The following is a 23232-nucleotide window of genomic DNA, read 5'->3' on the forward strand; positions in this document are numbered from 1 at the left end:
TGGGTGAGGTAAATGTTATCCAACAATACAGGCAGAACTCTCCTGCTCCTCTTCAATTTGAGCTGTTGGGATCTTTTACATTAACCTGGAAGGACAGACTCAGTTTCATGTTTCATCAGAAGATGATTTTCACTGTTAGTTTTCCTTTTCTTTCTTTTTAATGGTGGCTTCACTTCTCTTTTTTAAGATCCTGTTCCAAATTACAAGGACCTGATTGCCGTAGTTTATTTATCTCACAAAGCAGACCTAACTGTGCGGCTGGACGTTTGTCGAAAGGCAAGTGACGTGAGAAACTAACGTCCGTGATTACTGTCGAGCTTCGTGTGGAATGTTAAAATCTATCGTTGGTTATGCATATGGCTGGCATACACCTGTCTAGATAAAAGACTGTACATCATACACAGTTGTATTTTTACATGGTTGTTATGCTCAATAAGTATGTTCATGTTTACTTATGTATCAGTAATAGTGGTTATAGCAGTGCTCAGGTTGATGGTCCAAACCTCACCATCAAAAAACATGCTCTGGCACTAAATTGCATCATGTCCCATTCCAATAGGAGTCATATCAGGCTTGGGGATGCAAACTTACCTCATTCTACTTAACCTAAAATTTCCACATCTAACATTCCTAACATTATCCCAAGGTGAATCGCCTCTTGAAGATACAGTTCATTAACCCGACAGAGTCTAGCAAGGATCAAGATCCCTGTCTCTCATGATTGTCAACAAAGGAAACACAAAGCTCCTGGATAAGTGGTTGCATTTAAGAAAATTGTTGGAAACTGAGTGGGATTTGTTGGGGGAGTGGGAAGGATATATTATTAATTATAAATAAAACTTTGAATACAGTTGGAAAGAGAATCATTTTCCTGAAGCCTTTCATCTAATACTTAACAAATGCAAGAATGGCAAGTTTCAAGCATCACAATAATTTTATGCTACTGGGCAAAAGCAGGCTAATTGGTTCGCAAGTCAACTTCGATTGGTCAAAGCTTTGCAGTAAAGAAATTATGGGGAATTATCAAGTCTCCAGTGATCATGAAGTGGATATTTTATTTGTTAATTCTCAAAATATATTTAATCTTTAATGAAGGGGTTAGACAAGGTTAAAATAACAACGTAACGTATTTAAGGGGTTTGTTCTTATTATTTTAGTTTAGCTGGCAATGTTGACTTTTATTGCCTATCTGTAATTAAATTGTCTGCTTGACCTCTAACAGACATTAAGGCTAAACCACAAAGTCTAGATAGGGTCTGAAGGATTCTGAACTACCTATTGGGTATTGAACACAATTTGGCAACTTGCATGTTCACTTTCTATTGAGTAGTTTGGCAGGAAGAACAGCAAAGCAGCATATTATTTAAATGGAGAGAGATTGCAGAACTTGGTGGTACAGAGGAATCTTGGTGTGCTGGTAAATGAATCATACAAGTTATTGGAAAGGCATATGGAATATTGTGGTTTATTGCAAGAGGGAATTAAATATAAAGGTAAGGATATTCTGCTGATTGTATAGGGTATCACTGAGACTACAACTGGAATACTGTCTACACATTTGGCGTCTTTATTTAAGACCTGTTTTATAAATGCATTAGACACAGTTCAGATGAGGTTCACCCAAATAATATCCGGATGGTTGGTTATCACAGATTGGACAGGTTAGGCCTGTATCAATTGGAATTTAAATTGCAAGATGATTTTAGATAAAATTCTGAGTGGACTTGACAGGGTAGATGCTGAAAGAATGTTTCCTTTGTGGGAGGGTCTAGAACCATGTGGCACAGTATTAAAAATAAGGGGTCACACATTTTAAGACCAGGATGACTATCATTTTTTTTTCCTCTCTGCGAGACTTGAGAGTCTTTGGAACTTTCTTCCCCTGACAGCGATGGAGGCAGAATTGCTAAAAATTTGGAAAGCAGGCATAGATAAACTCTTGACTAACGGTGGAGTCAAAGATTATCAAAGTTTGGTGGAAATGTGGACTAGTGGCCATGATCAGATCAGCCATGATCTTATTGATGGTAGAGCAGGCTCAAAAGGGGTCAAATGTTCTCCATCTGTTCCTCAATCATATATTCATGTGCAAAGAATTGAGAGAATCCAACTGCATTAGAGTAAATAATGGTGCAGAAATAAGAAGGACCAGATAAGGAAGTACATACAACTTAAACTGGGTTTTAAGTGCACGTGTTAATGCTATGTTTGTAGATAACTAAAAGTGGTGGAACCCGAATCAATAATTCAATAACTTTCAAGCAGGAAAAGAATCAATACTTGAAAAGGAAAAATTTGCCACACTGTGAGGAAACAGTAGGGAATGGACTATTTGAATAACTTTCAAATATCAGTTCAAGTCATTGGGTTTTATGATTCCTTCTATGCTATATCATTTGTAAAGTCTTAAGATTGCAATGATAGGATGAGCAATGAAGAAGTTGGGTTTGAATGGAAGAATGTAATTCTTGAAATGGAGATGTTTGTGGACCATAGTTGGCACAAGTTGGTAATCACAATTCTAATGGGCTGCTTTCTCAATGCCATATCATTATGCAATCATCCTCAAATGATCATGGGACTCAAACGTACGTGTTGAGCTGCACCGCTCTTACCGAGACAAGTTTCCTCATCACTAGTCACCATAGATCAGTGGAGCTGGAAAAGATTTCAATAGAAGGAATTATCTTGAGGTTAATTGAAAATTGCAAAATGAGGAATTATATTGATATGATTTGAGAGTGCAATTTGAGGGCCAGGGAGACATTTGTAGCACTGTTTGAATTTTTTTGAAGGAGCAAGTGTAATAAAAACAAAACTGCTGGCAAAACTCAGGTCTGGCAGCATTTTTGGAAAGAGAAAGTGTTAATGTATTGAGATCAACATGACTTAATTAAATGACAGTAAAGCTTAACTCTGTTTCTCTCTTCATAGATGCTGCCAGGCCTGTTGAGTTCATCCAGCACTGTGTCTTTATTTCTAGCCTCTGCAGTATTTTGCTTTAATTTGAAGGGATATGTGTTGCTTGAATAAGTGATCAACATCAATGATGGGGAAATGCGAAGTTGGAAGTTCATGATGACTTTTTACGTGATTCCATATGAAAGGATTTTTAGGGCTGACTGGCCTTTTCTTTTAAAAGGTCTTTGCTATCTGTTTATTTCTGCTCTAAACTATCTATTTTCTTCCAGCTGTTCCATCTGATTTACTCTCAGCAAGACATTGTTCGTCAGTTGGCAAAACAGGCTGGATGGCAGGACAATTTTACCAAGCTCTACGTCAAAGAGTCATATGAATCTCGAGAGGCCAGTCTGTCAAGTTCGTTTACTAACTACTCCATTGACTTACTTAAGAACTCAGATCAGAACCAAGACTTCACCCAAGAGCAAGACAAAGAGTTGATCAATCGCATGAGTAGTCAATCAGACTTCCAGGACTCTGAAGTCTTTCTCCCTTTCAATATGGACCTCAATGAAGGCTTTTCGAAAGGACAACCCGACCATTCCATGCTTGGTCTTTTTCCCTCCAGTGAGATGCAATCCTATGATTCCTTGATCAAGTCATTTGATTCCATGGACCACACAAGTAACTCTTCGACCAATACCATAGACATTCCAGGCTCAGGTGAAGCCATCCCGTCTGATCCTTCTGAAGATGCTTTCTACCAGCCCCTGTCACCTTTTGCACAACCTTCCTTTGACTTGGGAACAGAAATGGGAAGCACCAGTTCCTTTACCACTGTGGAGAGTGGAAATTTGACTCCAGTCAGCACATCAGAAACACCATCTCCTCTTGAGAATTTCAAACCTTTCCCAGGAATTCGTACATGGAAAAGCTCCAGTCTCTCCAATGTCCTCGATGACTCTAGCTACCAAGAGAATCTCCCCAGTGATGATGCTTCTAATACCAGCAACCCACAGGTATTGAAATCCTTCTTAGTTTCATAATTTTTCTGCACCTTGCTTTTAGTCAAGTTACCACATGTCAGAAAGAATATGTTAGTCTTAAAGGGGCGTAATGCATATTAAACAAATATTAATATTCTTAGCAAAGGTTGAAAGGCTGCCCTTTGTCAGTAATCATCTTTGTGTCCCTGAAAATCAGATCTGAAGATCTGCAACAAAATCTTTTAGAAACTTGTGGAAATAAATGAGTGTGTGTAGGAAAATTGAAATTATATTTCACATCAAACTTTAATAATTTTATGAAGCCTTTTTTAATAGTCTTGAGCATGTTCTCGACTCATTTTAAATGAGATTCCTTTAACATTATCTTATAAAGTCAAAATTTGAACAGATTTGACTGATGTACCTTAAAATAGTTTGTTTGTTGTTACCCTTAACATCCTCACCTCGAGGCGGAAGCACAATCTGGTGCACAGAACCAACCTGGTTGCCTTCATTTCTGACCATAAGATCAACCATGAATGTTGTTGTTCAACCTGGCCCAGAGGAACATTCAAATTGAGGCCAATCTTCTCAGTGAATATCCATGTACCTTTCACTTTCCTCATTCTAATACTCAGATCAATCAGGTAGCAACATAACTGTATACATTGGCTGCAATCCATCTATGCATCGCTGTAGATCCTTTCAATTACTTCCCTGAAGATATCTTTATCAACAATAGCTCATGTATCACATACAAAACCACCAAACTTCCATTGTTTTTTTAATGTCCAGTGAGAGGACTTGAGTCTTTTCTGCTTGTCTGGTGATCAAAACCACACATGGCACTCAAATTTTAAATCTGATCGTTACGTCTTTGTCAAGTCATGCAAGATCTGACTAACTGTTCTGAGTAAATTGCCTTCTTCAGATAAGAAGGAAACTTAAGCCCATTCCCTCTTCATCTTCATCTTCTTCATCTTGGACAGCGTGGTGGCTCAGTGGATTTGATTCCAGCATTGGGTGACTGTATGGAGTTTCCATTTTCTCCCTGTGTCTGTGTGGGTTTCCTTCAGGTGCTGTGGTTTCCTCTGACTTTCCAAAGATATGCAACTTAAGTGGATTGGCCATGGTAAATTTAGGGTTACAGGGTTGGGTAGGATGCTCTTTGAAGAGTTGGTGCAGACTAGATTGGCTAAATGGCCTCTTTCTGCACTGTAGGGAGTCTATGATTCTAGCTCAAAGAATTGTGCCTCTATCAGCTGCTCCCTTCCCTACTAAACCCTGTTGCTGAAACAAACACCAATGTTTTCATACTTGCAGAATTTAAAACTACACTTGCGCCACATTTAAAAATTTCAGATCATCCTAGATTCTTTTTCTCCCCATAATCTTAGCCTGCAGCAAGTGCCACTTAACAATCAATTCTGACTTTAATGACCTATGTTGGCTATGAGTCTCCAGGGTTTCATCCCTTTGCTTCATGTTTCACCCTTCCTTAGCTTTTGTAACTTTATCCAGACCAACAATCGCCACTACCACCCAGTTCTTCCTCCACCTCGAGTCTCTCACTCTGGAATCATCTCTTCATTCCCTTTCTCCTTCCTTCTGACCAAAATTTAAATCATTTTTCCTGACATCTTTTTTCTTGACTCAATGTCTGTTTTTGATTTTACTTCTGTGAAGATTATTGGAGTTTTTGAGCACCCAAGGCACTTGTGCATTATCTGCAAATTGTTGTTGCAGTAGTAATAATGCATGCATTGTCACAACTCAGGCAGTAATGGATAGAACTGAAGTCAAGTCATTGAACATTTACAGTCTTTTTATCAGAGACATAGATTAACATTTCGTGCACTACTTCCAATTTGCTATAGGTTCAATCTGTTCACACATAACGAAGCACAAGATGATTCCCCATTCTAAAGCCCACCATTTGAATATCTCCAACTTTTAACATTCAATAAGTATTCAGAGGACATATCTGAAGGCTTCCTGATAGCAAAATGATTTCACCCATGTGAAAGGTGGGACCTGTACATGAAGGACGGGTTGTACCTGAACTGGAAAGGGACCAATGTCCTTGGTGGAAGGTTTGCTCGAGTTGTTCAGGAGGGTTAAACTAGTATGGCAGGGGGGTGGGAACCTGAGCTAAGTACTGGTGGTGAGAGTTGATGGACATGAGGCAATAGCAAGAGGTAGCGCAGCCAGTGGGAAGGAATTTCCTGGGAAATAACCAAGGGATTGGTTAAAGTGTGTTTGCTTTAATGCAAGGAGTATCAGGAATAAAAGTGATGAGCTTGGAGCATGGATCAGTACCTGGTGCTATGATGTTGTGGCCATAACAGAGACATGGGTTTCTCAGGGGCAGGAATGGTTGCTGGATGTTCCAGGGTTTAGAGCATTTAAAAAGAATAGGGAGGGGAAGAAAAAGAGGATGGGCTGTAGCACTACTAATCAGAGAGGGTATCACAGCTAAAGAAGTTACCATTGTCAAAGAGGGTCTGCCTACTGAGCCAGTATGGGTGCAAATTAGGAACAGTAAGGGAGCAGTCACCTCATTAGGGGTTTACTACAGGCTCCCCAATAGCAGCAGGGAGATTGAAGAAAGCACAGGTTGATAGATTTTGGAAAAGTGTGAATGTAGTGGAGTTGTTGTAATGGATGACTTTAACTTTCCCAATATTGATTGGAACCTCCTTTGAGCAGATGGTTTGGAAGGAGCTGTTTTTGTAAGGTGTGTTCAGGAGCATTTCCTAACTCAGTATGTTGACAGGCCGACGAGGGGAGAGGCCATTTTGTACTCGGTGTTTGGCAATTAGCCAGGTCAGGTGTCAGATCTTACAGTGGGAGAGCATTTTGGTGATAGTGACTACAACTGCCTCACGTTCTACATAGCTATGGAGAAGGAGAGAAGCAGGCACAATGGGAGGATATTTAATTGGGGAAAAGGAAACTTGCTCAGCTCTAGAGGCTTACAGGCAGACGAGGAAGGAGCTCAAAAATGGTCTGACAAGAGCCAGGAGGGGGCATGAAAAAGGCTTGGCAGGAAGGATTAGGGAGAATCCAAAGGCATTTTACACGTACGTAAGGAATAAGAGAATGATCAAAGAAAGAGTCGGGCCGATCAGGGATAGCGTAGGGAACTTGTGTATAGAGTCTGAGGAGGTAGGGGAAGCCCTAAATGAGCTTTTTGCTTCTGTCTTTACTAAAGAAAAGGACCTTGTAGTGAATGAAACCATTGAGGAGCAGGTAAGCATGCTGGAACAGATAGAGATAGAAGAAGCTGATATGCTGAACATTTTGTCAAACATTAAGATTGACAAGTCGCCAGGGCCAGACCAGATTTGTCCTCGGCTGCTTTGGGAAATGAGAAATACAATTGCTTCACCACTTGTGAAGATCTTTACATCCTCGCTCTTCACCGGAGTCGTACCTGAGGACTGGAGGGAGGCAAATGTAATTCCTCTCTTCAAGAAAGGAAATAGGGAAATCCCTGGCAATTACAGACCAGTCAGTCTCATGTCTGTCGTCTGCAAGGTGTTAGAAAGGATTCTGAGGGATAAGATTTATGACCATCTGGAAGAGCATGGCTTGATTAAAGGCAGTCAGCACAGCTTTGTGAGGGGCAGGTCATGCCTCACAAACCTTATCGAGTTCTTTGAGGATGTGACTAGTAAAGTTGATGAGGGTCGAGCGGTGGATATGGTGTATATGAACTTCAGTAAGGCATTTGATTAGTGGGCGGCACGGTGGCACAGTGGTTAGCACTGCTGCCTCACAGCGCCTGAGAACTGTGTTCAATTCCCACCTCAGGCGACTGACTGTGTGGAGTTTGCACGTTCTCCCCGTGTCTGCGTGGGTTTCCTCCGGGTGCTCCGGTTTCTTCCCACAGTCCAAAGATGTGCAGGTCAGGTGAATTAGCCATGCTAAATTGTCCGTAGTGTTAGGTAAGGGGTAAATGTAGGGGCATGGGTGGGTTGCGCTTCGGCGGGTCGGTGTGGACTTGTTGGGCCGAAGGGCCTGTTTCCACTCTGTAATGTAATCTAATGTAATCTAATCTAATAAGGTTCCCCATGGTAGGCTCGTTCAGAAGGTCAGGAGGAATGGGATACAGGAAAAATTAGCTGTCTGGATACAGAATTGGCTAGTCGACAGAAGACAGTGAGTGGTAGTAGAAGGAAAATAGTTTGCCTGGAAGTCAGTGGTGAGTGGTGTTCCACAGGGCTCTGTTCTTGGGCCTCTACTCTTTGTAATTTTTATTAATGACTTGGATAAGGAGATTGAAGAATAGGTTAGCAAGTTTGCAGATGACACAAAGGTTGGAGGTGTCGTTGACAATGTAGAGGAATGTTGTAGGCTGCAACGTGACATTGACAGGATGCAGAGATGGACTGAGAGGTGGCAGATGGAGTTCAACCTGGATAAATGCGAGGTAATGCATTTTGGAAGGTCGAACTTGAAAGTTGAGTACAGGATTAAAGACAGGATTCTTGGCAGTATGGAGGAACAGAGGGGATCTTGGTGTGCAGGTACATAGATCCCTTAAAGTCGCCACCCAGGTGGACAGGGTTGTTAAGAAAGTATATGGTGTTTTGGCTTTCATTAACAGAGGGATTGAGTTTAAGAGTCGCGAGATCTTGTTGCAGCTCTATAAAACTTTGGTTAGACCGCACTTGGAATATTGTGTCCAGTTCTGGTCGCCCTATTATAGGAAAGATGTGGATGCTTTGGAGAGGGTTCAGAGAAGGTTTACCAGGATGCAGCCTGGAATAGAGGGCTTATCTTACGAAGAGAGGTTGACTGAGCTTGGACTTTCTTCATTGGAAAAAAGGAAGAAAGAGAGGGGCCTAATTGAGGTGTACAAGATAATGAGAGGCATAGATAGAGTTGATAGCCAGAGACTTTTTTTCCCAGGGCAGAAATTGTTAACACAAGGGGTCATAGTTTTAAGCTGTTTGGCGGAAAGTATAGAGGGGATGTCAGAGGCAGGTTCTTTATGCAGAGAGTTGTGAGAGCATGGAATGCATTGCCAGCAGCAGTTGTGGAAGCAAGGTCATTGGGGACATTTAAGAGACTAGTGGACATGCATATGGTCACAGAAATTTGAGGGTTCGTACATTAGGTTTACCTTACATGAGGATCAATGGTCGGTACAACATCGTGGGCTGAACGGCCTGTTCTGTGCTGTACTGTTCTATGTTCTATGTGTTTTTATTTCCTAGCAAACACCAGAAGAGGAACTTTGCAACTTGCTAACAAATATCATCTTCTCTGTAATATGGAGAGGGGTGGAGGGCTCCGAAGATGCAGCGTGGAAAGAGCGAGGGCAAATCTTTTCTGTCCTGACAAAACTTGGGACAGCCTGTGAGCTGGTGCGCCCACCTGATGAAATCAAAAGAAGGTTGGTGTCACATCAGAAAACATACAATAAAATGTAAGAAGAAAAAAGAGAGTAGAGTGACACGTTCAAAGGATTACACCTTTGTCAGGTGAAGCAGCTAATCCATTTAATACTCTAGCATGAAGCTTCTTTTCTATCCCCAGTGGAGAGTGCGGAACAATATGTGAAGTCCATCTCAATCAGAATATATAGTTGGTGAGGAAGATAAAAAAACAAAGTTGTATTTATATCGCAACTTGCATAGTTCTGAGATTCCCAAAGTACTCTGCAGCCTATTATCAAATAGCAACTCCAACAAGCAAAAACAAAGTGAAGGTTTGATGATCTGTTAGTAATATTGATTAAGGCATGAATATTGACCAGGACTCTGGGAGAAATGGGTTTTCATACAATGACAACATGAGAGAAGAACCCATTGAGCAAGGTTGACACTTTGGGCTCGATTATTACTCACCAAACCCTTTTATTTACGTAGATTGAAATTGAGCTCTTTGTGTTTAAAGCAGCTTCAAAGTAAAAAGGAATATGGTAGAATTTGGTAGGAAGTGGCAGAATAATTGAGAAGATAGTTGTAGTCAATCAACAAATTTGCATCACTGTTGCTTTGATTTTGTTATAGGGTTGTTTTTGTTTTTGAATTACAGCCTATTGGAAATGATGTTGGAGTCTGCATTCTCTGACATTAAGGACTCTACAAGCACTGCATTAGCAAGCCATATCCAAAACATCCTGAAGCTGCTCCGACTGCTTCAGGACTTCCTCTTTTCAGAAGGGCAAAACAATCAAGTGCTATGGAGTGAAAAGGTAATCAGTGGACGGGGATGGGTGGGTGGAGGGAGTCAATCGAGCTGAAAGAGGTGCACTGGTGGGTAGGCACATTGTGTGGTGGAATTCTTAAGCCTTCCAGACCAAAATGCCCCAAGTTCCATTACTACCTTTGATAAGTCAACTTAGATTGGCTGTATGGCATGTGAAATGAAATCTGGTAATTATCATTACTGTGTCAATATCCAAGTGGGACTCTCAACATATAAACTATAGCACCTCAATAAGGGCCAACACCATGCAGTTGGGGAAGGAAAGTATTCAAACGTTACCAGTGCTACCTTCATCATGGGTATAGATATATTTTTAAAAACTAGCACAGTTCAGAATATAGCGGACCTTGATTCTTCTTTCATTCTTGCTCTCTCATTTTTCTTGTCAAATAAGTGTCATTTGATATTGAGTCTAGATTAGATTAGTGCTGTAAAGGCACAGCAGTTCAGGCAGCATCCAAGGAGCAGTAAAATCGACGTTTTGGGCAAAAGCCCTTCAGGAATTCCTGATGAAGGACTTTTGCCCAAAACGTCGATTTTACTGCTCCTCGGATGCTGCCTGAACTGCTGTGCTTTTCCAGCACTAATCTAATCTAGACTCTGGTTTCCAGCATCTCCAGTCATTGTTTTTACCTCATTTGATATTGAGTCAAGACAGGAGAGGGCTGGTCTGTAATGCCTCCACCATTCAAAATAATCACTTACAATTGTGAATATTATAATAGGGGAATTGATGTGTTAATGTATTGTGATGTAAGGTGTGTGACTTATTTAAATAGCTTTTAATATTGAGAGTGGATTTTGAACTAGTGACACGTAGGTATTGGTCTGTGCATATGAGGAATATTAATGGTTAACTTATGGAGCCATGGTTTTTATTTTGTGGGTGGCATGGTGGCACAGTGGTTAGCACTGCTGCCTCACAGCGCCAGAGAGCTGGGTTCAATTCCCGCTTCAGGCTCTGTGGGGAGTTTGCACATTCTCCCCGTGTCTGCGTGGGTTTCCTCCCACAGTCCAAAAATGTGCAGGTTAGGTGAATTGGCCAAGTTAAATTGCTCGTAGTGTTAGATGAAGGGATAAATGTAGGGGAATGGGTCTGGGTGGGTTGCGCTTCAGCGGGTCAGTGTAGACTTGTTGGGCCGAAGGGCCTGTTTCCACACTGGAGGTAATCTAATCTAATCTAATTTAATTTCAAGACAGCATATGAGAGAGCGAGTGAGAGAGAGAGAGACACTTCCTGGAGTGGTCATCAGAACTTGTTGGCAGACTAAATATTGACGTGTATCAGATTGCTTTCAGCCAGAAGGATTAGAGGTTTTTTTTAAGCTTGGGGAAACACTCCTAGCTTGCAAAGATTTTGATTTCAGTTTGTAGGAGTCTTGAAATTAGATGTAAAAAAACACTTCCTGTTGAAGAAAGGAGATAGTAGAGAACAGTTATGATGTAGGCTACCTCAGTGTAAGGTTTTTTTTAGTTTGAAAGTGCAAGCAGAAGTATTTGGTTAGAACTAAATAGATTATATGAAACTGAACTTAGTTGTTGAATATTCAAGAACAGATTATCAGACTTTTGAGCAGGAACAGAAAGCAACTGTTCAAAAGTCAAATCTATAGTTGTGATTGAGAAGGGAATTCTCTCTGGTGTTTGAATAATGTAAAGGGATGTTGTTGGGACAGATAGTAAATGTACAATATTCTGTGTTTCAAACGTTTTCCGTTTGTGTTGTACCTAGCGTCAGGGACCCTGGTTCGATTCAGGCCTCAGGAGACTGCAAACTCTACACAGACAGACACATTCTTCCCATGTCTGCATGGATTTCCTCCGGGTGCTCCAGTTTCCTCCTATAATCCAAAGGTGTGCAGGTTCAGTGAATTGGCTATGCTAAATTGCCCATAGTGTTCAGGGATGTGTAGGTTAGGTGCATTAGTCAGTGGTAAATAGGGTAGGGGCATGGGTCTGGGAGGGATACTCTTCGGAGGGTCGATGTGGACTTGCTGGGCTAAAGGGCCTGATACTGTGATTCTTAGTAGCTTGATTTATTCTATTTTATCTCCTTACTTTTGTGTAATAAGCTTCTGTTTTGTAGTTAAAGTCAGATCAGTAACATTGCATGTTTTTTTTTTCAGTGAATGACCACATTGTTAAATAAAAAAAATGTTCTATCAAGGCAGATTTCAGTCTAGGATCTTGTTCAGTAGAAGCATCAGTAATAATAGCAAAAATAATCATTTATTTAACAACGTTCCTGATTTCAGATTCTTGAAGGTGTAATTAACTTATTGGACAAGCTTGCTGTTTGGTACCATTCAGACAATGAGATGTCAGATCTGAAGGAAATGGCTCAGATTGGCCTCAGGATTATCCTGGGCTACATTGTACAGGAAGACATTCAGGTTTGTAAATATTTTACATGTGAGTAACAGCATAACTGAGGTTTCAGTCCCAGACAAGTCCCACCTCTCAATTTCTTTGTCAACCTCATCTCCTGGACTCTCCTCAACCCTCTATATGGAAGAGTAGTTGTCTTTGACTCCCCTTCTGATATAATTCAACCATGGTGTAAATGCCTCTGTTGAGATGCACACAAGATGAGAAATTTAAACTGAAGACATTCTGGGGAATCAAAGATTTATACAGAGAAGAAGAAAGTAATTCACCTGGTTGTGTCTGCTGGATGTTACGATGTCTCGTTCAACAACCTCAGCCCTGATTTTATTTTTTCTCATCAAATATATATCTAATTACTATTGAATTTGTTTACATCACTTTTCAGATAATACTTTCCAAATTTTGTCATCTTGCTTAATGAAAAAAGGCTCCTTATCATTCCTCTGGTTCCTTTGCGGATTATCAGAAATCTCTGATTGCCAAGCAAGTGGAAACTCTTTGTCCTCATTAATTAATTCTATCTAAATATGTCATCGTTAAATCTCCTCTAAACCTTCTCCGTTCGAGGGAGTTCAACTGCAGCTTTCTCATCTCTCCACAAAACTGATATCCATCTTATAAAGTCATAGAGATGTACAGCATGGAAACAGGCTCTTCGGTCCAACTCGTCCAGACTACCAGATATCCCAACCCAATCTAGTCCCACCTGCCAGCACTCAGCCCATATCTCTCCAAACCCTTCCTATTCATATATCCATCAGATGCCTTTTAAATGTTGCAATTGTACTAGCCTCCACCACTTCCTCTGGCAGCTTATTCCATATACGTACACCCTCTGCATGAAAGAGTTGCCCCTTAGGTCTCTTTTATATCTTTCCCCTCTCACCCTGAACCTATGACCTCTAGTTCTGAACTTCCCCAGGGAAAAGACCTTGTCTATTTACCCCATCCATGCCCCTCATGATTTTGTAAACCTCTATAAAGTCACCCCTCAGCCTCCAATGCTCCAGGGAAAAACCGCTCCAGCCTATTCAGCCTCTCCCTGTAGCTCAAATCCTCCAACCCTGGCAATATCCTTGTAAATAATTTTTGAGCCCCTCCAAGTTTCACAATGTCCTTCCGATAGGAAGGAGACCAAAATTGCACGCAGTATTCCAATAGTGGCCTAACTAATGTCCTGTACAGCTGCAACATGACTTCCCAACTCTTGTACTCCGTACTCTGACCAATAGAGGAAAGCATACCAAATGCCTTCTTCACTATCCTATCTACCTGCGACTCCACTTTCAAGGAGCTATGAACCTGCACTCCAAGGTCTCTTTGTTCATCTGCCACTCCACAGCCCATCTGATCAAGATCCTGTTGTAACCTGAGGTACCCTTCTTCGCTGTCCATTACACCTCCAATTTTGGTGTCATCTGCAAACTTACTAATTATACCTCTTATGCTCACATCCAAATTATTTATATAAATGATGAAAAGTAGTGGACCCATAACTGACCCTTGTGGCACTCCACTGGTCACAGGCCTCCAGGCTGAAAAACGACCCTCCACCACCCCCTCTGTCTTCTACCTTCTGTATCCAAATGGCTAGTTCTCCCTATATTCGTTAAGATCTAACCTTGCTGACCAGTCTCCCATGGGGAACCTTGTTGAATGCCTTACTGAAGTCCATGTAGATCATATCTACCACTCTGCCCTCATCAATCTTCTTTGTTACTTCTTCAAAAACCTCAATCCAGTTTGTGAGACATGATTTCCCACGCACAAAGCCATGTTGTCTATCCCTCCTCAGTCCTTGCCTTTCCAAATATGATAAAAACAGAAAATGTTGGTCATACTCAGATAGTCAAACAAAATTCTGATTAAAAAGTGACTGATCTGATACACCAATTGTTTTCCCTTCTGTCAGTGCTGCCAGACCTGCTGAATATTTCCAGCATTTTTTTGTTTTCCTTCCAGATTTCCAGTATCCACAGTATTTGTCTCCACTGTGGCTGTTGTAAATATTCTCTGCCCCCATTTAAAGTCTTAACATCCTTTCAAAAACATATTGCCCACATTGGACAGCTGGCCCCAGAAGGGTTTCGGAGAAAGTGAGGACTGCAGATGTTGGAGATAGGAGTCAAAAAGTGTGGTGCTGGAAAAGCGCAGCTGGTCAGGTGGCATCCGAGGAGCAGGAGAGTCGACATTTTGAACATAAGCTCTTCATTCTTGGTGAAGAACTCATGCTCAAAACACCGACTCTCCTGCTCCTTGGCTGCTGCCTGACCAGCTGTGCTTTTCCAGCACCATGGGCAACATATTTTCGAAAGAATGTTAAGACCTTGAATGGGGGCAAAGGATATTTACAACAGGCACACTGGAGACACATACTGTGGATATTGGAAATCTGGAAGGAAAACAGAAAATGTTGGAAATATGCTTTTCCAGCACCACACTTTTTCACCCGTAAAGGTTTAGTACAAAGTCCTTGCTTTGTAATGTGTATCTTACACATAAAGTTAAGGATCCCATATATGCAATCAATAATCTTATAAATTTATTCAACTACCTTGAAAAATGCACATATGTGACTCGCCAGGTCCCTCTGTTTCCACACTCCTTTAAATGCAATTTTTCATGCTGCCTCTCCACATTCTTCTTTTCCAAATGCATCACTTAATTTGTGTAGACTTGATGAGACTGTACCTCTTACAAATGTATATATGGATTGAAAAAGGGGCAAAAAGGTTTATATGAACGATGCCATACTGCAAACTCTTAACTATCTAAAGACCAAGCATTTTCGAGCTCTTTTCTCTCCAGAATAGGGGCAAATAAGATTAACCTAATAAAATCTTGGAAAATATAACTTGGTTGAAAATTGTTGACATGAAGGATATGCTTCCACTTGTGGGCAAGTCCAAACATTGAATTCTTAATGTACAAGTGAGTGATTCTCTTTAGGATAAGAGTGAAGGGAGGTAGTATAAAACATATGTAAACCATATGCAAGAACAGCGAGACCAGAGGGTTCACAGGCATAGTCGTGTTGTCATTGGACTAATAACCTGGAGACTCAGGTAATGCTGTTGAGACTTGTGTTGAATTTCCAGTATGGTGGAATTCAATAAAATAAAATCTGAAGTGGAAGAAGTCTAATGATGACCAAGAAACAATTGTCAATTGTCATGAATTTAATCTAGTTCACTAATCCAGTGCAGGCAAGGAAATTTGGTGTCCTCATCTGGTCTGACTCCAAATCAGTACTGCTATGGCTAACCCTTAATTGCCCTCTGAAATACCTAGCAAGAAGGGCTGCACAGATGACAGCAGCGCTACAGTCTGAGCTGGTTGAGTCTTAAAGGACGTAGCTGCAGGACTGGGTCTTCAGCAGGTGGCAGGGGAGTCAACAAGAGGGAAAATTCATCCACACCAAACTGCAGTTCTGTCAAGTACGAAAGAGAGTGCAGCAACTCAATGTGACAGGTCACCACCATCTTCTTAACTGCAATTAAGAAGGGGCAGTAAATGCTGGCCAAGACATCAACACCCTCATCTCATGAATGAGTGGAAGTAAACCAATCTTTGAAGGTAGTAAGATAAGGTGATAAGTCAAACAAAAAAGTTGTTAATGAGTTCAAGAAATAATTTAGGATCATTACCTTTGCTCTCATCACTTTGTCTGACTTCAAGTACACATATACGGTAATGATGACACTTTTTGATGAATGAGATTGTCTTCATTTAACATATAGAAGAATTCAAGTGAATCTACCTTTTGCCATGAGAGAACTAACAGTTAGCCACATAAAACCTCTGTCCTTGCTGGTGGAAGATATCTTTTAAATATAGCTTCAGCTCCCCACTACTACTTAATGCTCGTTAATTTGTTAGCCACAGAGGAAAATGTTTTGTCTGCTTCGGATGCTGTCAATGTATTCAACTTTTCGTTCCTCAACTCCCCTCAGGTGTGTGCAATGGCCTGTGTGAAGCTTCATAGCCTCCTCCAGACCATGCCGATACGGAAGGAGGAGGCTTGCTTTCTGCTGGGAAAACTGGATATTCCCCTTACGAGATCCATCAAGGGTAAGACTGAGATCTTCTCTTATCTGATGCCCATTGTCCGCACTCTCATGGACCAGTGTTACCAGTTGCTTGAGCTGCAATACCAACTGCCATCCCTGCCACCCACCAATGGCAGCCCGACCTTCTTTGAGGATTTCCAGCATTTCTGTGCCACCTCTGAATGGAGACTCTTCATGGAAAGACAGGTACGCATTTTACTTATCTAAGTGCAATGTGACATGTCTACATAAATTTTTAAGGATGGATGGTTTTATGTGACTGGTTTTCTGAGATGGTTATCAAAGAAGTCAATTACCCTAGTCTTATTTTCATTTATAATCTAAATTTTCACACCTCAAAAGTGAGAGATTCCTCATGGACATCAGTCATATCTTTTTTTTTCTACAATCTTTCAAAGCTTATCTTAGTGTTAACTGAAAAATTCAACTTGATTTATTTTGTTTTTTATCCAATTTGATACATTTGGCACAATTCGTGACACTTCACCTAGGTTACTTTAAGAAAAATAAATTCGTCCAGACTCCATCTACAGACTTGTTTTCCCTTCTCCTCCTCTTCTGTTCATTCCTCATGTCTTCCCAGGCAACTTTCTGGTCCTTGCCCTCCCACTATTTTCTGTTCAATTCACTGCTTTACTAGACTGATATCCTAGCTTTTCCTCAGTGATTTTCTCTCTGCTAAAATCTGATTGATCTTCTCAATCTGTCAATCACTCAGTCCTTTGGTTTTGCCTTTGTTTCCCGACCTACTGTACACCATGATGTCTACTCTCCTTCTCTATTTCTGTCCTGGGATCTCCATGCTCAATTTGTTTTTATGCTTATCCTGTGAACTCCTTTGGCCTGGTCATCTTGTATCTCCTGGTTTTCTTCCCTTGATCAGCTGTGTACTTTGCCCCCGTGATTATCTTCTGTTAGCATTACCGTTTAAGCCTATTGTATTGCTACATATTAAATCAAACCTTACTCTATTTTATTCTATCTTGTCTCATCACATCATTTTGATATTATGATTTTGAAGCCTATGTTATCCTCCCATATTTTATTGTGACCTATTTTCTTTCATTCTTGTTAATGTGTTTTCTTTGGTGTAGTTTATTTCTAGTGGACATAACTGTATATTTTTTACAGGTTCTGAAAGCTATGACTCAGTACGAGCATGATACATTTGCCAGAAGTCACAATCAGATGTCTAGCTTCTGGAATTCCTGCTATGACTCTCTAATGAGCAGCTCGCTACGTCGGGAGCATGAGCGTGGGGAGAGTCGTTCCAAGTTTGAGGTAGCTGATGCACTTGCCATCTTTTGACACACCCTATACAGTTTAAACTATTGATGGGCTCCACTACTTATTTAATGTCTTTTCTGTCATATCCTGCACAGTCTTCATTATCTTGGGCTTCACCCTAGCCTCCTAATCTACACCAGAGACCCTATCATACTGTAACCGATTATGAATTTACTCCCACCCACTTACTCTCCTAACTGGAAGTATTGATTCTTTCAAATGTCCACCATGTAGACTTACTTCAGAAATGAGTGTTTTGAAGAAGGATATATAAAAAGTTGAGACATGATATGTATGGCATCTTTGAGAAGAAAAGTTTGACTTTGAATCCAAGGGCTCCCTCAACTGTCTGACTGTGGTATTTTCCTTAGTCAAGTCTAGGTGTGTTTTAATCAGTAGTGATTGGCGGTTCTGATCAGCCATTAATCCATCATTTTTGTATGGTGAAGCCACCATGTCGTTCAGGGTGAATTGAATGAACAGTGTCCTTTTGCATTTAGGAAATTGTATATTAATAGGTTTGAGATTCATTCCATGATTCTGGTCAACTAAATCATTCTGATCAACCAGAGATCTTGCAGCCAAACTAGTCTGAAATTTTGGTGTTTTCCTTGAAAAATACTTGGGTGTTTTTTGAGCATTTGTTCTTCCCATAAGGGTAATACTTGAGATTATTTTTTTCCCTTCTTCAGCTGCTCTAAGTAGATGATAAACCTTATCCATGAACTGCTAGTGTCCTTGTGGCAGTAGTAATGCTAGGAAGGGAATATTAAAATTTTGACCTAAAGATGTTGAAAGGATGGTTGTGGTGTTAGCTAAAAACAATTTCAAACTCTGTGGGAGAATGAGCAGAGCTGACACAAATGTGATGAGCTAAATTGTTGCCTCCTGTGCTGTAACCATATTGTGATTCTACGAGATGCCGAAAGGTTCAGTGGATAATATAGGAGAGCATATGTGGAGCTGCATTAAGCACCTGAAAAGGAGGTGTCGACCTGGCAAAACACAAGAATATATGCTTGCCATACCATGCCATTGAAGCAACATAAAACAGATAGAGCAAAGCAATCATATAAACACAGATCGGAAACAACTGCCGCATCCAATTGTGAATGGTGATGGACAACTTCAGCAACTAACTGGAGGAGGTGATTCCATACATTCCATCCTTAATGGAGTGTAAAGCAACAAAGTACATAATGCAAAAGGTTGGAGCACTTGCCACCGTCTTCAACCAGAAGTATCAAATGGATAATAAAAGCAAAATACTTTAGATGCTGGAAATTTGAAACAAGCAGAGAAAATGCTGGAGAAACTTAACAGATCTGGTAGTATGTGTGGAGAAAGAAACAGAGTTAATGTTTTGAGTCCAATATGACCCATATCCAGCACTGAAAGGGGTTGCAAGATGGTGATTTTTATACTTTTGATGCAGTGCAAAAGACAAAATGGCTGATAATGGGGTGAGAGAGAATTAGGGATGCCAACTGGGGTAAATTAAGGTGTGGTTTTCATGACCAAGACACAAACATCCTTGAAGAAGACATAAACATTGCAAGTCGATTCTGAGGGGAAAGGAAGATGTCGAAAACAGGCTCTGTGAGGTCAGGCTCTGAAGCAATGGAATTCAACATTGAGTCCTAGAGATTGTTAAGTGCTGAAGCAAAAATGAGGTAGTGTTCCTCGAGTTTGTGTTGTGTTTTGTTAGAATATTGAAACAGGCCCAGGCCAGAAATGGTCACATGACAGCAAGACAGTTTTTTGAAATGGCAAACAACTGCAAGGTCAGGATTATTCCTATAGCTAGAGGGAGCTATTCTGAAAAGTGGTCACCCAGTCTGCATTTGGTCTCTCCAATGTAAAGGAGTCTGCTTTGTGAACAGCAAATACAATAGACAAGACTGAATGAGTACAAGTAAAATTCACATCACCTGGAGAGTGTGTTTGGACTCCTGGACAGGGAATAGGGAGGAAATGGATGGGCAAGTTTTCCAAATTCCACCATTGATGAGTATCATGAGGGAGTGAGGAAGTGCTGGATGTAATAGAGAAGTTGACTAGTGAGGCATGGAGGGAACAGTGCTGCAGAAGGCAAACCATCCCCCATCTCAGTGGTCTGAAGGCTGTCTGGTTCTTCCTTGAAAAGATAGACCGATTTTTAATTAATAAGGGAATCAATGCTTGATGGGCCGAATCGCCTACTTCTGCTCATAGTCTTATGATGTAAAAACTTGCTTATTTTTATTCTTATCCATGAATTCCATTAGTACCTTTTTAATATTCTGCTTAGAAATAATAGTAGCCATGGGCACTCGCATGGGCCCCAGCTATGCCTGCCTCTTCGTAGGATATGTGGAACAGTCCATCTTCCGCAGCTACACTGGCACCACCTCCCACCTTTTCCTCCACTACATCGATGACTGTATCGGCGCTGCCTCGTGCTCCCACGAGGAGGTTGAACAGTTCATCCACTTTACCAACACCTTCCACCCCAACCTTAAATTCACCTGGACCATCTCAGACTCCTCCCTCCCCTTCCTAGATCTTTCCATTTCTATCTCGGGCGACCGAATCAACACGGACATTTACTATAAACCAACCGACTCCCACAGCTACCTAGACTACACCTCCTCCCAACCTGCCACCTGTAAAAACGCCATCCGATATTCCCAATTCCTTCGTTTCCACCGCATCTGCTCCCAGGAGGACCAGTTCCAATACCGTACAACCCAGATGGCCTCCTTCTTCAAAGACCGCAATTTCCCCCCAGACGTGATCGACGATGCCCTCCACTGCATCTCCTCCACTTCCTGTTTCTCTGCCCTTGAGCCCCGCCCCTCCAACCGCCACCAGGACAGAACCCCACTGGTCCTCACCTACCACCCCTCCAACCTCCATATACAGCGTATCATCCGCCGTCATTTCTGCCACCTCCAAACGGACCCCACCACCAGGGATATATTTCCTTTCCTTTCCCTCCCCTCCCCTCCCCTATCAGCGTTCCGAAAAGACCACTCCCTCCATGACTCCCTCTTCAGGTCCACACCCCCCACCAACCCAACCTCCACCTCCTGGCACCTTCCCCTGCAATCGCAAGAAATGCAAAATTTGCGCCCACACCTCCCCCCTTACTTCCCTCCAAAGCCCCAAGGGATACTTCCATATCCGCCACAAATTCACCTGCACCTCCACGCACATGATTTATTGCATCCACTGCACCCGATGTGGCCTCCTCTATATTGGGGAGACAGGTGCCTACTTGTGAAACGTTTCAGAGAACATTTCTGGGACACCCGGACCAATCAACCCAACCACCCCGTGGCTCAACACTTCAACTCCACCTCCCACTCCACCAAGGACATGCAGGTCCTTGGACTCCTCCATCGCCAGACCGTAGCAACATGACGCATGACGGTTGGAGGAAGAACGCCTCATCTTCCGCCTAGAAACCCTCCAACCACAAGGGATAAACTCCAATTTCTCCAGTTTCCTCATTTCCCCTCTCTTTTCCCCCCCCCCCCCACCCTGTCTCAGTCAAATCCCTCGAACTCAGCACCGCCTTCCTAACCTGCAATCTTCTTCCTGACCTCTCCGCCCCCACCCCACTCCAGCCTATCACCCTCACCTTGACCTCCTTCCACCTATCGCATCTCCAACACCCTTCCCTCAAGTCCCTCCTCCCTACCTTTTATCTTAGCCTGCTGGGCACACTTTCCTCATTCCTGAAGAAGGGCTTATGCCCGAAACATCGATTCTCCTGTTCCTTGGATGCTGCCTGACCTGCTGCGCCTTTCCAGCAACACATTTTCAGCTTAGAAATAACAGGCCGTGTTAAGGAAATGCAATAATATCTTGACTGCATAAATTGCAAATTTACAGATCTCCAAAAGACATTCACTTTATCATCCTCAATATCTAACTTCATTCGGGGCTTTTTATTGAAATCGTGCTTAATAGTAAAGGTATTTCACTGGTTATTATATCAATATCTACAAGGTGATTAATGCTTGCTATCTTGCACAGAATCTTTACTCTTTTTACTGATTTCAAAGTGTTAACCTCACTTACTTTTGATGTACACCCACTTGAATGAATTGGTGACTACAACTAAAGTTATTGATGACCAATACAGTGTTTTCTGATAAGTCTGTATTGTCCTCCTCTCCTTCTGTATCTTTCATGTCACATGTTGGCTCCAGAAACCCTGCTCTTCTTTTGGGCAATTAAATTTTGTTTTCTGAAGAAATAACAAAGTGAATTAATGAGGGTGGCGTGGTAGACATGATCTATGTGGACTTCAAGGCGTGTGACGAGGTTCCCCCCTGGGAGACTGGTTAGCAAAGTTAGATCTCATGGAATACAGAGACAACTAGCCATTTGGATACAGAACTGGCTCAAAGGTAAAAATCAGAGGGTGGTGGTGGAGGGTTGTTTTTCAGACTGGAAGCCTGTGACCAGTGGTGTGCTGCAAGGATTGGTTATGGGTCCACTACTTTTGGTCATTTATAAATGATTTGGATGTGAACGTAAGAGGGTATAGTTAGTAAGTTTGCAGATGACACCAAAATTGGAGGTGTAGTGGACAGTGAAGAAGGTTACTTCGGATTACAATGGGATTTTGATCAGATGGGCTAATGGGCTGAGGATTGGCAGATGGAGTTTAATTTAGATAAATGTGAGGTGCAACATTTTGGGAAAGCAAATCTTAGCAGGACTTATACACTTAATGGTAAGGTCCGAGGTAGTGGTGCTGAACAAAGAGACCTTGGAGTGCAGGTTCATAGCTCCTTGAAAGTGGAGTTTCAGGTAGATAGGATAATAAGGTGGCGTTTGATCTGCTTTCCTTTATTGGTCAGAATATTGAGTACAGGAGTTGGGAGGTCATGCTGCGGCTGTACAGGACATTGGTTAGGCCACTTTTGGAATATTGCATGCAATTCTAGTCTCCTTCCTAATGGAAGGATGTTGTGAAAATTGAAAGGGTTCAGAAAAGATTAAAAGGATGTTGCCAGGGTTGGAGAATTTGAGCAATAGGGAGAGGTTGAGTAGGCTGGAACTGTTTTCACTGGAGTGTCGGAGCTGAGGGGTGATCTTAGAGGTTTATAAAATCATGAGAGGCGTGGATAGGATAAATAGATAAGGTCTGTTCCCTTGGGTGGGTGAGTCCAGAACTAGAGGGCATCGGTTTAGGGTGAGAGGGCAAAGATATAAAAGAGACATAAGGGGCAACTTTTTCACACAGAGGGTGGTGCTTGTGTGGAATGAGCTGCCAGAGGAAGTGATGGAGGCGAGTACAATTGCAACATTTAAAAGGCATCTGGATGGGTAGATGAATAGGAAGGGTTTGGAGGGATATGGCCTGGGTGCTGGCAGGTGGG

General features: G+C 41.7%; 1 protein-coding gene across 4 annotated transcripts in view; it reads left to right on the forward strand.

Moving 5' to 3' along the window:
- The window catches only part of nbeal2 (neurobeachin-like 2), a 227775-nt gene that overhangs the window by 147870 nt on the left and 56673 nt on the right, over window positions 1-23232 (forward strand). For all 4 annotated transcript variants that reach the window (XM_072570079.1, XM_072570081.1, XM_072570082.1 and 1 more), the window contains 7 exons: window positions 188-276; window positions 3192-3920; window positions 9113-9291; window positions 9936-10095; window positions 12365-12502; window positions 16451-16753; window positions 17699-17848. In XM_072570079.1, the coding sequence (XP_072426180.1) occupies window positions 188-276; window positions 3192-3920; window positions 9113-9291; window positions 9936-10095; window positions 12365-12502; window positions 16451-16753; window positions 17699-17848 (1748 nt within the window). The remainder of the gene's footprint in view (window positions 1-187; window positions 277-3191; window positions 3921-9112; window positions 9292-9935; window positions 10096-12364; window positions 12503-16450; window positions 16754-17698; window positions 17849-23232) is intronic.

Source organism: Chiloscyllium punctatum, chromosome 5 (genome assembly GCF_047496795.1).
Source record: "Chiloscyllium punctatum isolate Juve2018m chromosome 5, sChiPun1.3, whole genome shotgun sequence".
Classification (NCBI taxonomy): domain Eukaryota; kingdom Metazoa; phylum Chordata; class Chondrichthyes; order Orectolobiformes; family Hemiscylliidae; genus Chiloscyllium; species Chiloscyllium punctatum.